The 14101-nt window shown below is 37.6% G+C and overlaps 1 protein-coding gene across 13 annotated transcripts in view; it reads right to left on the bottom strand.

Annotated features, from left to right (window-relative positions):
* Positions 1–14101, bottom strand: part of EHBP1 (EH domain binding protein 1) — a 232705-nt gene that overhangs the window by 62835 nt on the left and 155769 nt on the right. For all 13 annotated transcript variants that reach the window (XM_075147594.1, XM_075147589.1, XM_075147590.1 and 10 more), the window contains 2 exons: positions 12071–12985; positions 9967–10110 (listed from right to left, as the gene is read on the bottom strand). In XM_075147594.1, the coding sequence (XP_075003695.1) occupies positions 9967–10110; positions 12071–12985 (1059 nt within the window). The remainder of the gene's footprint in view (positions 1–9966; positions 10111–12070; positions 12986–14101) is intronic.

The following is a 14101-nucleotide window of genomic DNA, read 5'->3' as shown; positions in this document are numbered from 1 at the left end:
TTCGTTCAAGGCATATATCCTTGGGAAAGCCAGAACATGATAAGGAGAACAAAAGAAACATTTTTAAATGAAATGAATAAAGATTTTAACTCTACCCTTGTGCATGCTGAGCAATAACAGAATAGGCAATGCAAAATACAGCTCTAAGTAATGGCGATATCATCCTGGGATTCACAACAGCGCGTACTAAACATCCATACAGAAAACATCCACAGTTATTAGCAGCGATAGAAAAAGAGCATTCCAGATGCTAAGAAACCCGGGTCTCGCTTCGTACACAAAGGGAGAGCTCTGAAACACTGAGACCTTTTTTTTGCTAATATTTATAAATGGATAGAAGATGCTTAAGTTTTTGAACTAATGTTGTTCAGATGATCTTAAAATTCAGTTAATAAATTGACAACCTATTTTCTGTGGGCGTGCACGTTAATGTTACGGCTTCAGACTACGCAGCACCTTGAATTTACATCCACATAATAAATAACCGTGTATTTCTAGATTTAGGCCGGATGCTTAAGTGGTGTAAACAGACACAGCTTATGGAAATAACACCAATAAAATTCAGCTGAGAATCTCAAGCACTTATATCTAAAACTCAAACTGTGTAACATTTGTCTTGCATTATCAAAGGTTACACTTTATTCATTAAATCCCTCCTGGTATAACACTGACAGTGCATACTAATTCTTCTTAGAAATGCGTTTACTTGCACTAATTGATTTATTTTCCCAGCCACGTCAGGGAGTTGTCTATAGCAGTATTTTTGTACAGTGAAATATCACAACTTCATAGTAAGAAAGTGCTTAAACAGATCACATATGAAGTCAAAAGACATAGAACCTTCTTGGAAAGTTACAGATTGTTTTCATTTTTCATGTATTGAGTAACGTTAAATAAAACAACTTGTTTGTTCTTGCCATCAAGGAAATGACATCAGGCTATCTCAACCTTAGCATGTCGTTATAAAGAAGTAAATATCAGTTCAGTTGTGGTTTTCAACTGTTCAGTCAGCAGGTCTAACTTTCATTTAAAGAAAGGTATAATGTTAAAACAGCTATAAAACTTGGAATGCTCATGAAATGTAAATACTATACAGCATAGTCTTATCAGCTTAAACCATATTTAACCACTTTATAGTGGCATACAGACAAGACATATAAATGAACAACAGGGAATAAGTTACCAAAGCTCAGGGATTACCAAAATAATGTTCAATCTTTTTACCAGTTAGATGGTAACTGCTTCTTTGTAATCTCAGGAAGATCTAGTGATCATATCTAAATCTGGTCACAATTATCAGCATGACAGACTAGTCTTTTTTCAATCAATATTTTCCAATTAATATTAAAAGACCAAGGTTGCCATCTGCAAAGTCCTACACCTCAATAAATTCATGTTAGATGTTTAATTAATAAAGATCAGCTTTCCTCTGTTTTTTTAAGAAAAACAAGATGGGGATAACTTGGGAGTGTTTCCTTAAGTGAATTAACACTACCACCTCAATCACAGACATTTGTTTTCCAACTGAGAAGCATACAAAAAAAAAAAAAAAATCCACTGATGAGCTAGATGCCTTTCCTAATGCAACAGAAGTAGGGATTCTGGTTTCATGTAGAAATAAAAATTACTGAATAAAGCTATCCGGTACTCATTTTCAAGAACCTGTTAAAATATTTGGAGGAAAGAATACTTGCAATGCTAACTTGAGTTTAAAGGCATCTTTCAATCAAATTAAAATATCCTATTTTTGTTGTCGACTGTGAATTTGCATTCTGTACCACTTCTGGTCATGCTAACTAGAGTGTACTTTTTGGTCACGTATTAGAGAGGGACAGTTAGGAGCTTATTAGCTCAGAGGGGCAGCAGATTATTGCAGGACATGATCATTAAATGGGACCATTTATTAAACCTTTTTTCTAAGCATTTAAATTAATGCCTTACTTTTATTTTATTGCAGCTGGCATATCCGGTATCTGTGCAAATGTATGCAATCAAAAATAAAGTAAGAGTATACAAACTCATCTCCTTTCAGATTTTGTCACTTTCTGAAGCTTTTCTAAAAAGACTTTCATTTCCACTAGTCCATTGTGGATGCAAGAAAAGTTACCATTTTGCACTCAAATATTTATGAAAATGAAAAATAATGGGCAAAATAGATTGACACCCGAAGTAGAAAGAGCTTATTAAATATGAATTAGATACAGCTGCAACAAGTCCTTTGAGCAAGGGAGTAATAAAAAGCAATATTCCGAGCCGAAAGAAACAATCTCATGGCATAGCCTGTTCCCGCTGCCCTCTGTATACAGTGTTTGCATGTTTGGAGGTAACAGCTTTTTGGTGAGGTACTTCATATCTGCAAATTCTACTACAAAAGCTGAATATGGTCCCCACTGCTCTTTCAAACCTTTTTTTTATTTTATATTTAGGCAGCTATCGCTGTCATTCAACTTGAATAAATATGAAATAATGGTAGCAGAGATAAGTAAAACCAAATTGTTCTCTGTACAGAAAGCAGGCTAGCAACAGTTGCATTTAAGCACAGCAGCAGCGTCAGGATTGCTCTCTGAAAACACCCCTTCAGTTTATATTAAATTGGTTTTAAATACTTATGGTATAAGTGGAGTCCCTCACAATTTTTAGTGTAGTCATTCTCAGAATGCTGCTCTGAAGAAAGAATTGCTATTTTCCTATTTCACAACAGGCAAAAGACAGAGTGATTCCCTCCGGGTATCCTGCATCCCAGACCTATACTAGATCCTAAATATCCAAAATTTTTGGCCGAATCCATATGAGGGGCCCAGTCCTGCACCTGAGTTCACCAAGGAGGAATCCTTAGCTCAAGCAAAACCCAAATAACTTCAGAAACTATCTGTGGCCCATGTTAGGATGAAAAACACATCCTTTGCTAGATAAGCACTATTTTTCATGAATTCCATGCTATACAGTGTTCTCTACTACAGCTATCTACCTTGCAAAAACAAGTTAAAAGAATTTGACACACGATTTAGGAGATGCCAGAAAGAAAACTACTGAGCACAATCTTAATTTTCATCCCGCTCTGTATCCTTTAGAATAGAGCCTTGTCGTGGCACCATCTTTTACTTTTACTATCCCCTGATATTCAGCCCAGATCTGAGCTCTACCCAGTGGTGTTCAATACTTTGGTTTATTTTCACTGTTCAGTATGTAGGCCCATCAGTATGTAGCACCATTCTTTACTCCACAATATTGAAATCTTGCTCTGTAGACAGAATTATTAATTTCTTCAAGGGCTTTTCTACAGTGCTCATCACTACGGTATTTAAGTGCCTCAAAAGCATTAATCACATTCCCTTCTCACAACACCCCGTGGTGGTGTTATTACCCTGTTCTTCGGATGAGAACTGAGACGGAGAGATCCAGCTAAAAGGACCTAACACTGGGTGCTCACTCTGGGAAGCCTATTACCTGGGTTTTTTTCAGTATACAAAGCTTTATGCAGCCCTTTATGTGTCTCAAGAACATCTCCAACTGATTTCCCTGACAGACCTGGATGCTCAAAACATCTGCAAATCAAACCTTTGCCTCAAATGGCAATCCAGAAAGGAAGGATACACAATTAATGACCACTCGGAGGAAGTTTGGTTCGAAAGACTTAGCAGTACTGATCAGGAACTCTGAGGCAAAGGCAGTATTACATTTAATTCTTTCAAGCACCTTAACCGTGACCTCATCCTTTTGCTCCTTGCAATCCCTGCTTCTTTTGCCGCACACCTTCCAATTTCTGCAACCAAAAGGACAGAGGTCCTCCGGACAAACAGCCTTCTACATCGCCTCAATCCTCTGAGCTAAATGAGACACAATTGCTTTGGAGAAAATAGTATGTGATCACAAGACTGCATCATAATGCATATACACAAAGGAGGTTAATTAAAGTTGCCTGTGCATTTCTTAACTCCTAATTCCATTCTCTGTAATCACGCTGACTCCATAACCATAGCCATTTCAGTTTACAGAGTAAACGACAGCTGCAGTAAATTTCCATTCTTTATGTGGACCAGTCATTAAAGGAGAATAAGACGAACATTTTGCCACCGGCCTTCGCAGATATTTGCTGACAGCGGACTTATGCTGAGATTTAAGAATTATGGATTCCAGTTCACGTTTTGCAAGTGAGGGTTCCCTGCTGGAAAGACCTTTTAGCCCTGTGACTCCTGAATATTTCCCACTTGTTGTGGTCCCCTCTAAGCTGCCACTTTGCCAGTTAGGTTGCACAGACCAGCTCCAGTCTCCTCGCCTTTCCAACATCTCATTCCAGTCAAGCTGCCGCTGCTAACAACCATCACTACAGGCTGATATTTTACAGCATCTGGTGGGAGCAGATATGTCCCTTCTAGCCCTGTGATATTCATCATGAGAAAAGGTGAGTTAAATAAAAATGAGTAAGCTAATAAAAAGGCTCTCCTGGTTAAAAGCTAAGTGATTACAGCTGCTATACCAGATTGGAAATGACAGAAGCATCTCGTAAAGAGTCACTACATGCACACCTACATCAAGAAAGCAAGCAGAAAGGCTGAGCTGTTTATAAATCTACCATAGAGAAAGGGATCCATGAGGGGATCAGTAACTGTTCACAGAGCTCTTAAACTAATTCTTCCAGTCTCCAAAAGGCTGCATCAATTTTAAGGACATATCTGTGATCCTCCCAAACCATGAGCATGTTTTCAAGGAGTTTCTGATCAATGTGGTCTCTTCTTAGACTTTAAATACCTGCCTACAGGCTTACATACCTCCATACAGGCTGGCATGCATACAGCTTGCAGATTGAAGGCTTCTGAGAAGCACCAAATGAGCAGACCTAACAGTGAAAAAACTTCTACCATGCTGCAAGCAGGGAAGAAATGGGAGGAAAGAAAAGGGGCTAATGTACAAAAAGAGGAAGCAAGCAGAGAATGACAGGACTAAATCAGGTGGGATGAGCAGGAATGGAAGATGATGGGGCAGAAGGCACAGAAGGAAGATGTCTACGGGAAGGAAGGGTAAACAGAGCAGGTATTAAGAAAGAAAAGTTAAAAAGGAGAAGAAGGGGAACTGAAATGGCCAGGGCAGACAGCTGAAATACAGCCTGAGAGAGAGGAAAGAACAAGAAGACACAAACTAAAGAAGGGGATGAAGATACAGCGTGGGATGCAATGAGAAATACATGTTTCAGAGGAAAATGGGATTGAGTTAACGGGTATACGAGCAAATTCAGTGCCTTAATCTTCTGCTCCCACAACTTCATCAATTTTTGAGTTAAAAAGAAAAAAAAAAAAGTAAAGCAAGTGAGAATACTGACATGGGCCTAACCCCATAGCACAAACATGAGAAGATGGAAGCTCACTGCAGCAAGAAAGACGACTCAAAAAAAATGGGTAAACAGCCAAGACAATGGACATGTCATGGGAAAACAGCCAGTACTTCATGACAGGCCAGTTAGTGGTCAATAAAGAGACAGAGATCTAAAAAAAAGAAAAAAAAAAAAAGAAAAACAAAAAAAACCAAACAAACAAAAAAGAGAAAAGAAGAAAGAAAGAAGAAAGAAAGAAGAAAGAAAGAAGAAAGAAAGAAGAAAGAAAGAAGAAAGAAAGAAGAAAGAAAGAAGAAAGAAAGAAGAAAGAAAGAAGAAAGAAAGAAGAAAGAAAGAAGAAAGAAAGAAGAAAGAAAGAAGAAAGAAAGAAGAAAGAAAGAAGAAAGAAAGAAGAAAGAAAGAAGAAAGAAAGAAGAAAGAAGAAAAAGATGAAAGAAAGAAGAAAGAAAGAAGAAAGAAAGAAGAAAGAAAGAAGAAAGAAAGAAGAAAGAAAGAAGAAAGAAAGAAGAAAGAAAGAAGAAAGAAAGAAGAAAGAAAGAAGAAAGAAAGAAGAAAGAAAGAAGAAAGAAAGAAGAAAGAAAGAAGAAAGAAAGAAGAAAGAAAGAAGAAAGAAAGAAGAAAGAAAGAAGAAAGAAAGAAGAAAGAAAGAAGAAAGAAAGAAGGAAAAAGGAAAAAGGAAAAAGGAAAAAGGAAAAAGGAAAAAGGAAAAAGGAAAAAGGAAAAAGGAAAAAGGAAAAAGGAAAAAGGAAAAAGGAAAAAGGAAAAAGGAAAAAGGAAAAAGGAAAAAGGAAAAAGGAAAAAAGGAAAAAAGGAAAAAAGGAAAAAAGGAAAAAAAGAAAAAAGAAAAAAGAAGAAAAAAAAAGAAAAAAGAAAAAAGAAAAAAGAAAAAAGAAAAAAAAAGAAAAAAGAAAAAAGAAAAAAAAAGAAAAAAGAAAAAAGAAAAAAAGAAAAAAAAGAAAAAAAGAAAAGAAAAAAAAAAAAAGGCAAGCCTAGAGTACATGACTACTGAAAAAATAACACAATATTGGTTCTACCAGAGGAAGGGTAAAGCTTAGGCTGAAGAAGGTCTAAGGCATTTGCTCCATGCTTAGAGGAGAAACAGGAACACTGTTTTTTTCAAAAAAGACTTTTACCAAAACAAACCAGGCAAGCATATACCAAGTAACCTGTATTTATTACCATGAAACAGACTTGGAAATTTCCTCCCTTTTGTTGACCTCAAGCAGCAAAACAACCCCATGCACTGTATATTGTTCTCACTTGTTTACTAAGAAAATAGGGATTCATAGTTCTCATATGACAAATGTAAAGTGGTAACAGCAAGGCCCACGAGACAAGATTTTCAAAAGTAACTGATGACTCTGCAGGCTTAGCTTAGCTGGCGTGACTGATTTTCAGAGCACACTCTGAAAGACTGGGCTGCTTAAAGCTCTTTTCGTGAAGGTATCAAAAAAGGTGTAATTGCACACTTCAGGAGTTACTTTTGAAAACATTGGCCCTGGACTCTCTCTTTAAAGTTTTCTTATTTAAAATTAGATCTTCCTATTTTAAACCATTTTCTTTTGAGTCCCTCTCAATCCATCCCAAAAATGAGCCTAGTCCAATTCCCACTACTAAATGCTGATTCTCTTTATCGTAACTCTCATTTGGATAACACACTACTACACATTCCTGCACAACTGTCACATACAACACTGTTTTGAGTCAAAGTTCTTATTATTAACCTTCATGACCAGAAAACACTGAATAGAAATAAGTCTCTACTATTTTCTAACAATCAAATAAGCAATGACCTATAGTAAACTGGCATAACTACATCAAATGGAAAGGTCTCCTCCCCATGAAGATCAAATATGTTAAAGAAAAACAGAAATCAAGGTATTTTATCTTGTATCTATATATATTCTGATGCATACATACATCCTCATTCAGAACATACACATGTATGGATATGTATATAACATATGTATAACATGTATATGTTATATACTGCTTTATATAATATATATTATTATATATCAACTTTATATAATATATGAAATATGAATACTATACCAGCCTCCATTAAAGACACCCCCCTTTCACAATGCATGTTTCCCACTGAAATGCATTAGGAACATGTTAAGCTTGGTAAGTACTCAAAATTTAGAAAATATCGAAATTACACTAGTTGTACAACCTCGCATTGGTTCTCATTTCATACAGTCTTTAATGGCATAACTCATACTTTTTTTTTCCTACAGGATACTTGTCTTTTTCAGTGGCCAAGACTGACAGTGTTCAGTGAAGGAACAACTGTTCAGTATCTCCCTTTACCCTCATCATTCACCGTCTGCCCTACACCTTGTTTAAAATACACTATTTAAATTTTTCTCTGAACACAGAATTATTCATTTCTTCCAGAGCATTTCTGTGGCACTCCTCACTGTAATATCTAAGAGCTTCCAAATTACACCTCCACAACACCCTTTTGAGCTGAGGAGCTTTTGTTATTCTTACGTTATAGTCAACTCAAGTCAAGAGTGCCCATTACCTGTTTGCTCAGAGCACCCAGGATTTCAGAGGGGTCAGGACCATTTGTTCACAGCACGGTTTTCCTTGACTTGGCTACAGCTGGGTGCATTCAAAGCTTCCAGAAATCAGTCCCCAAGAAGTTTGGGTTGGAAATCAGAAATCAAGGAATCCGCCACCTTGAGTATGTTGGGTTGAAGGTACCTTCCCAACCTTGTGAAGAGCTTCTGATGGAGGCAGCAAGAAACTTTGGCTCTGCAGAGCGGCCCTAAAAGACTGCCCTTCCCTTTCCTGCAGGCCTCTAATTAATTTTTCAGCTTCTGTAACAAATGAAATAAGGTCCCATGGGCAATCCGGCTGCCTGAACTATGCCATCCTGACTCTCACCCTGAAAACTCTGTCCCCATCTCCTATCCTTCAGCTGGTTTTCACGCCCGAGACAGAGTCTTTCTTTTTGTCTGACTTCACATTGCCATCTATCTCCTTTCCATCTACCCAGGGCACCTCTCCTCTGCATGCCAGCGTGGTGGCTCCTTTTCCTCCTGTTTGGATTTCATCAGCAGGAGTTTGAGTCTAAAAGAGAAAGTTTTGTTTTCTAATACTACGATCTGCATCAGAATGGGCCCTGATCCTTAGGGGAGCAACGCTAAAAGATGCTCTTGCTGTGCTGTGTTCATACAGACAATTTTTACTGACACTTACCAACTTTTCTGAACTTCAAGGCTCTCTGACAAGATTGTGCTCTTAACAGAACTTTGATTGTTTTGAACAGATTTTTCAAGAGGATGGAACCTTCTTCCCATAGGACATTTTTAACATGGATAAAACAATGCTTTATCCAACCTAACACAGAGAAACAGTTGAATAGGGTTTTTTTGAAGTAAAAAAAAAAAATATAAATACTACCCTGAGGCAGAGAGCTGATGGGGAAAATTTCAGCTCAAACAAGAAATACTAGCAAAGTTGTAAAACCTTTGAAAATAGAAGCTTGTAATAAAAAATATTGGGCAACTTTAATTACAGTCGTTCCTGCCTGAGTAGTTGCCTATAGTATCCCACCTCTAATGCTGTTCGCTTTATGAAAAACTAATAAAAGAAAATCCAAAGTGAAATTTATACTAAAATATACTTATCTAGGAAAAACTTAAATACAAAGTAATAAAAAAATTGCTTATATATCATTATGTTATCATTATACAAATAAGATTTGTCTGCATATATGAATATGAAAAAAGAAGTATCAGTTTGGGGAGAGGAACTGTTAAGAAAAAACAAGTACAGCATGGATCCAGCCAGTTAAGAGAATGAGACATGTAACCCACTGTCTTCATTTTTTGATTGTATGATCCCATTTATGTAAAAAGCAGAATCTGCTCCTCAGGACTAGGCTCTGAAAAATGTGAATCAGTAAAGATTCAAGCCTTTCTCTGTATCATTATTTTTCAGTTACATTTACATTCTCCGTTGCCAGTACAGTCTCTAATGCGCAATAGTTAGAATCACAAAACCCGCATTGCGAAGGTTTGCATAAAAATTAATTAGCTTTCATCTCCAGAGAGTATGCATCCTTCCAGGTCACCACGGAGGCCACTGGAGGTGCAACCATAGCTGCTTCAACACTGGAGCTCATTCCCCAGCTCCACTTTCCCATCTCACCAGCATAATCAACTTTGGTGATAAAAAGGAATTGTTCCATCAACTCTTTTACAAGACTGTCACAAGCAGCTTCATTCACTGCAACAACACTTATGAAACAGCAAGTAGCTGACATCACAGGCTCAGGGAATGCATTTACATTAACTGAAAAAAGAGAAGTAATCAAAAATAGCATAAATTACTTCACTATCATTTAACAAGTAACTTTTGTTTTTCATTCCATTAGAAACTGCAGTGCCAATCAAAGAAGGTGCTCCCAGACCTTTGCTTCCATGGAAGTCTAAGCCATCTTTCTGTTGGCCATAACAGCAGGAGAAACAGGCTTTAAAAGTGAACTAAGGGTACATGACACATCAGAGCAATTCAGCATGGAAAAGAAATATTCTGCAAGGACATGCCCCCCACAAAAGCGTATGCACATACAATAAATTTTAACTGTGTAAACTGCCATACAGGCCAATATTTCTTACATCGTTCAGTTGCTTATTGCGGGCTGGGATGATCGTATTGGTTAGCTGCTTATTCCCTGCCTTTAAAGCTGCATCTCTTCTTGCTTGCTCAAGCAGAACTCTTGCTCGTTCTTTAAGTTCTTCCTGTCTTGACAACATTCGTTGCTTAAAAATAAAGAAATATAATTAACAGCAAGGCAGCCTCAGGGTACTTAATGTTTATACAGTAGTTAATAGCCAGGAGCCTTCCTATATAATAAAGGTCAGGAGTCACATGGATTACAGCTTCATGAGGTGACAGAGCATTCTACAGAAATGAAAAGTAAAGATGATCAAAATGTAAAATTAAAAAAAAGTCATAGGCCTTTATAATGTAAATAAGAGTTCTCTCCCCTCCCCTTAAAACTTAATTTCTATCAACATTTAATGCCTTTAAACTGCAACTGTGGAAAAAAAATAATTGGCTTCATGGAAGCTATGTTAAATACGCTATGTGTTTACTTATTTACTTTAATATGTATGCAAATATAATGCTTCGTTGGCTACTTATATGGGTATCACTCATTTATAACTTAAATTGAACACAAAGATCCGGTTACAAGGCAAAAAACCTGCAAAAACATCTGCTTCTACTTCATTTATGAATATCCACAAGAAAGTCCCTTCTTCATACACATGACTGATTATTTTGCAGAGTAGAAATAATAGAAGGGGGGCTTCTGCATAGGCAACATGAGCAGCTCCCATACATATATACACGCAAGCGCTGTCTTCTTAGTCAAGATCAGCTGTGAAGACTCTGGGAAAATGCGTCTCTAGGCCTTTACACGAGGTAGAGCTGGGACAGATGTTGCAGGTTGTGCTCCTGCAACAACCACGTGGAAATTGAGGTGGTTGACTCTAACCATCAGCTGAGTGTTCAAGGTTAAGATTGAGGCTCACATCTGAGATTTTACCACCACGTGCAAATGCACAGAAGATTAACAACAGGGAACCGTCTTTAAAGCCATCTCTTCCTTTTTCTTGGCCTATTACACCTTGCACATGAAAATCTTCGTAGAGAAGACATACTGTCTCATCCTGCTCTATTATTCTGCATGGGCCAAATTGTTCCTTTCTCATCCAGTACACAAAGATGATGATGAAGAGAAACTTCATGAGACTTCGCTAATTAAAGGAAAGAAATTAGCTGGTTATTTCTGGAACTAATATTTGGCCACTATCACCTATCCATGGACTGCTGCTCTTGCAATAAAATGAATCTTTATGGCGCTTACTCAGGAAAAAATATAAAAACAGTTGAAGTGATCCACACTACCAAAAGACTGGATATATTCTGTTCTTATCAGAGCTAACAGCACAAACCTGAACAAAGCCAAACCTCAAGAAAGCTTTTCAGAGGGGTAAAATTATAAGCGTGTTTTGGCATTTTTGTAAACAGGGCTGATAAGATTTTTTACACATTTTTGTGATGATACTATTTACTGATAATACCCAGCATTTATATAATTTTCAACTTTCACCCTCACAATAAATCTGCAAGGTAGGTGGGCATATACTTTTTATCTTTATAGAAAGGAAAATGATAATTGCGGTTAAGTAACATGCTCGAGGCCACTCAGTGAACAGCGTAACTTAATATTCTGGAGTTTCTGCCTCACCATTGTGGGCTATGTTCACAAGGCCATGTGGTTTCTCAGATAAGATTTGGAAATATGTTTGGTATATTTTAAGGTATTCAAAACTTTTCATTGATCCATATTCAAAAAATGTATCGATAAGTCTTTTTCCAATTTTTGCTTCAGCATGCAACACTCAGAAGAAAGGTGGCAAAAGCCTTGAAACCATCTTTGAGCTGGCTGAGAATACAACGTTACTTCCTTTAATGGGAGAGAGATTGGAAAGGTTTACAGTAGGACAATTTCTATAAATGAATTTTTCATGTAATGGCTCTTTTTCAGAAACAGCTACGTGCAATCAAAGTATTTATTGCCCAACAATAAAAATACACTGCCAACTTTGCCACTTATACTGAAGATATGGTGTAAATTACAAACATGGAGAAAGAACTTGAAGAGCACCTCCATCCTGACTCACAGGCATACAGAAAGTTTAAATTTCTTACCTGGGCTGTTTTTGCAGTTTGATCTGCATGATTTGAAGCCGTTCTGGCATCACTGTCAGAATCAGATTCTGTTTGCCTCGGAGAAGCATGCGGTTTCTTTGCAAGATCCATATCCTTATTATAGGAGTATCCAAGCTTAGAAGTAGGAGATAAACTCAGTTTTGTGACAGGTGAACCAGGATCTGCTCTTGTGCTCTCTGTGGATCCTATACATCCCAGCTTGTCTTGCTCTGAGAAACCAATGGTACTGTCTGAGCTCTGGTGTCTCTTCTTGTCGTTATCTTCACAAGCAACTGTGGGAGACGCGTCCTCTTTTTGATCACTGACATGTGCCAAGTCACTCAAGTCTAAAGTGTCAGCTATCAGCAATTTCTTCCTTCCCAATGTAGGCTGCGCTTGCGTTGTATCTGTACTGCTACACTTCCCAACATCTTCAGACGCAGAAGTCCTTCCAGAGCTCTGCTGGGATTTTTGTGGATCCGTGTCACTTCGAGTCCTGCGAGAAGAAGGGGAAGCTGTGCTTGGGCTTAAATGGTCATCAGGAGTCTGATGCTCGCTCTCAGATTCGCCAACACCACTGTCATTTACAAATACGGAGTCGTCCTGAGAAGCAAAGTCTGCCAAAGCACTGTCCGGCGGATGCAGCTCAGGCTCCCGGTTCAGGTCGTTCAGCTCTGCATAGAATTTTTCCTGGTCGACAGAACTGTTTGTGTCTGTTTCATAGTTACCCACTTTATATGTGCTTTTGCTACTGTTCTCCTCTATTTGAACCACGTTTAATTCCTGGCCACAGAAATGCGCCCTTATTTGATAGAGATAGGTCATAACAGTCAGTTTGTCAGGTATCGCTAATAAAACCATGTCAGAAGGTTCCAGCAATCGTGATATTCCTAAACTGGCAAACCCATCGTATGCCTTTAAAAACAGACAAAATAAAGATTACAATGCAGCAGTTTCTTACATATCGTAACGTTTCAAGAATGCAAGTGGAAGTTACAGTCAAAATAAGCAAGCATAAACTTATCCAATATTACAGGAACAGTACGAGTTCAACTCTATTACTTATTATTCTTTTGGCTTCATTACAGTAGTTACTATTTTTTGTTGCACAATCCAATCTGAACTCGATTTTTCCTGATGGCTTCTAGATATCTTCCAGGGTATCTTCATAGCAATGCAAATTGACAGAACATGACCAGTAAAGACACTCAAATGGCATTGTTTAGATATTTTTAACATACTACCATACCATACTAGACTAAAATCTTTGGTTCCTCAAAATTATGCCACTTCCATGAGTAAAAAGCTGTTCATGAAACTGCAACTTAAAAGCCCTTCTGTTTGCACTAAGAAAACCTACCAATCTCTTAAATGGTTCTCACTCAAGTAGCAGGAAACAAGCAAATAAAAAAAGTGTAAGAGTTGGACCAGAAAAAAGCAACTAAGGATGGCTTTTTGAGATAAGGAACAAAGATATAAAAAACATGACACTAATCCATCTTGGGCTTTATCACTGGTGATCAACCTTCTCCCTTCTACTGGTCATGTAATTGCAGTGATTTGTGTTGATGAAAAACTATGCCCAGATAGCCAAAAAGAACACCACTACAGATCACTTGATACAAGACATAAATCACATTAATCCAGCAAACAAATGCATTTAAAAAAAATTTGTTGATGCTAAATTTAAGAGAGAGAGAGAGGGAGGGAGGGAGAGAGGGAGGGAAGGAGGATTTCATTCCCACTTCGCTTTCAGTTCTAAAAGCTAAACAGTTTGCAAGCCTCCCACTTTGTGAGGCCACATTGTCTTCTTTCTGCTATCCCTTTAAATGAGTGGGCTTGGTGCATCAGGTTTTTCTAGTTTTGAAGAATTAAAGCCGTTTCTCAATTTACAATTAATTATTACTATCCTGGATTAACCCTGGAAGACAATATTGTGTTTCAAGGAAGCCTTTAAAAGGGCCTCCTTTTAGTGTAGATGCACTCAGTTAAAGCGCTTGGACTTCTCCTCCCCCAGTAATTCTGCAGCTC

This window comes from Calonectris borealis, chromosome 3 (genome assembly GCF_964195595.1).
Source record: "Calonectris borealis chromosome 3, bCalBor7.hap1.2, whole genome shotgun sequence".
Classification (NCBI taxonomy): Eukaryota; Metazoa; Chordata; class Aves; order Procellariiformes; family Procellariidae; genus Calonectris; species Calonectris borealis.
This window is presented reverse-complemented; position numbering and strand designations above follow the sequence as displayed.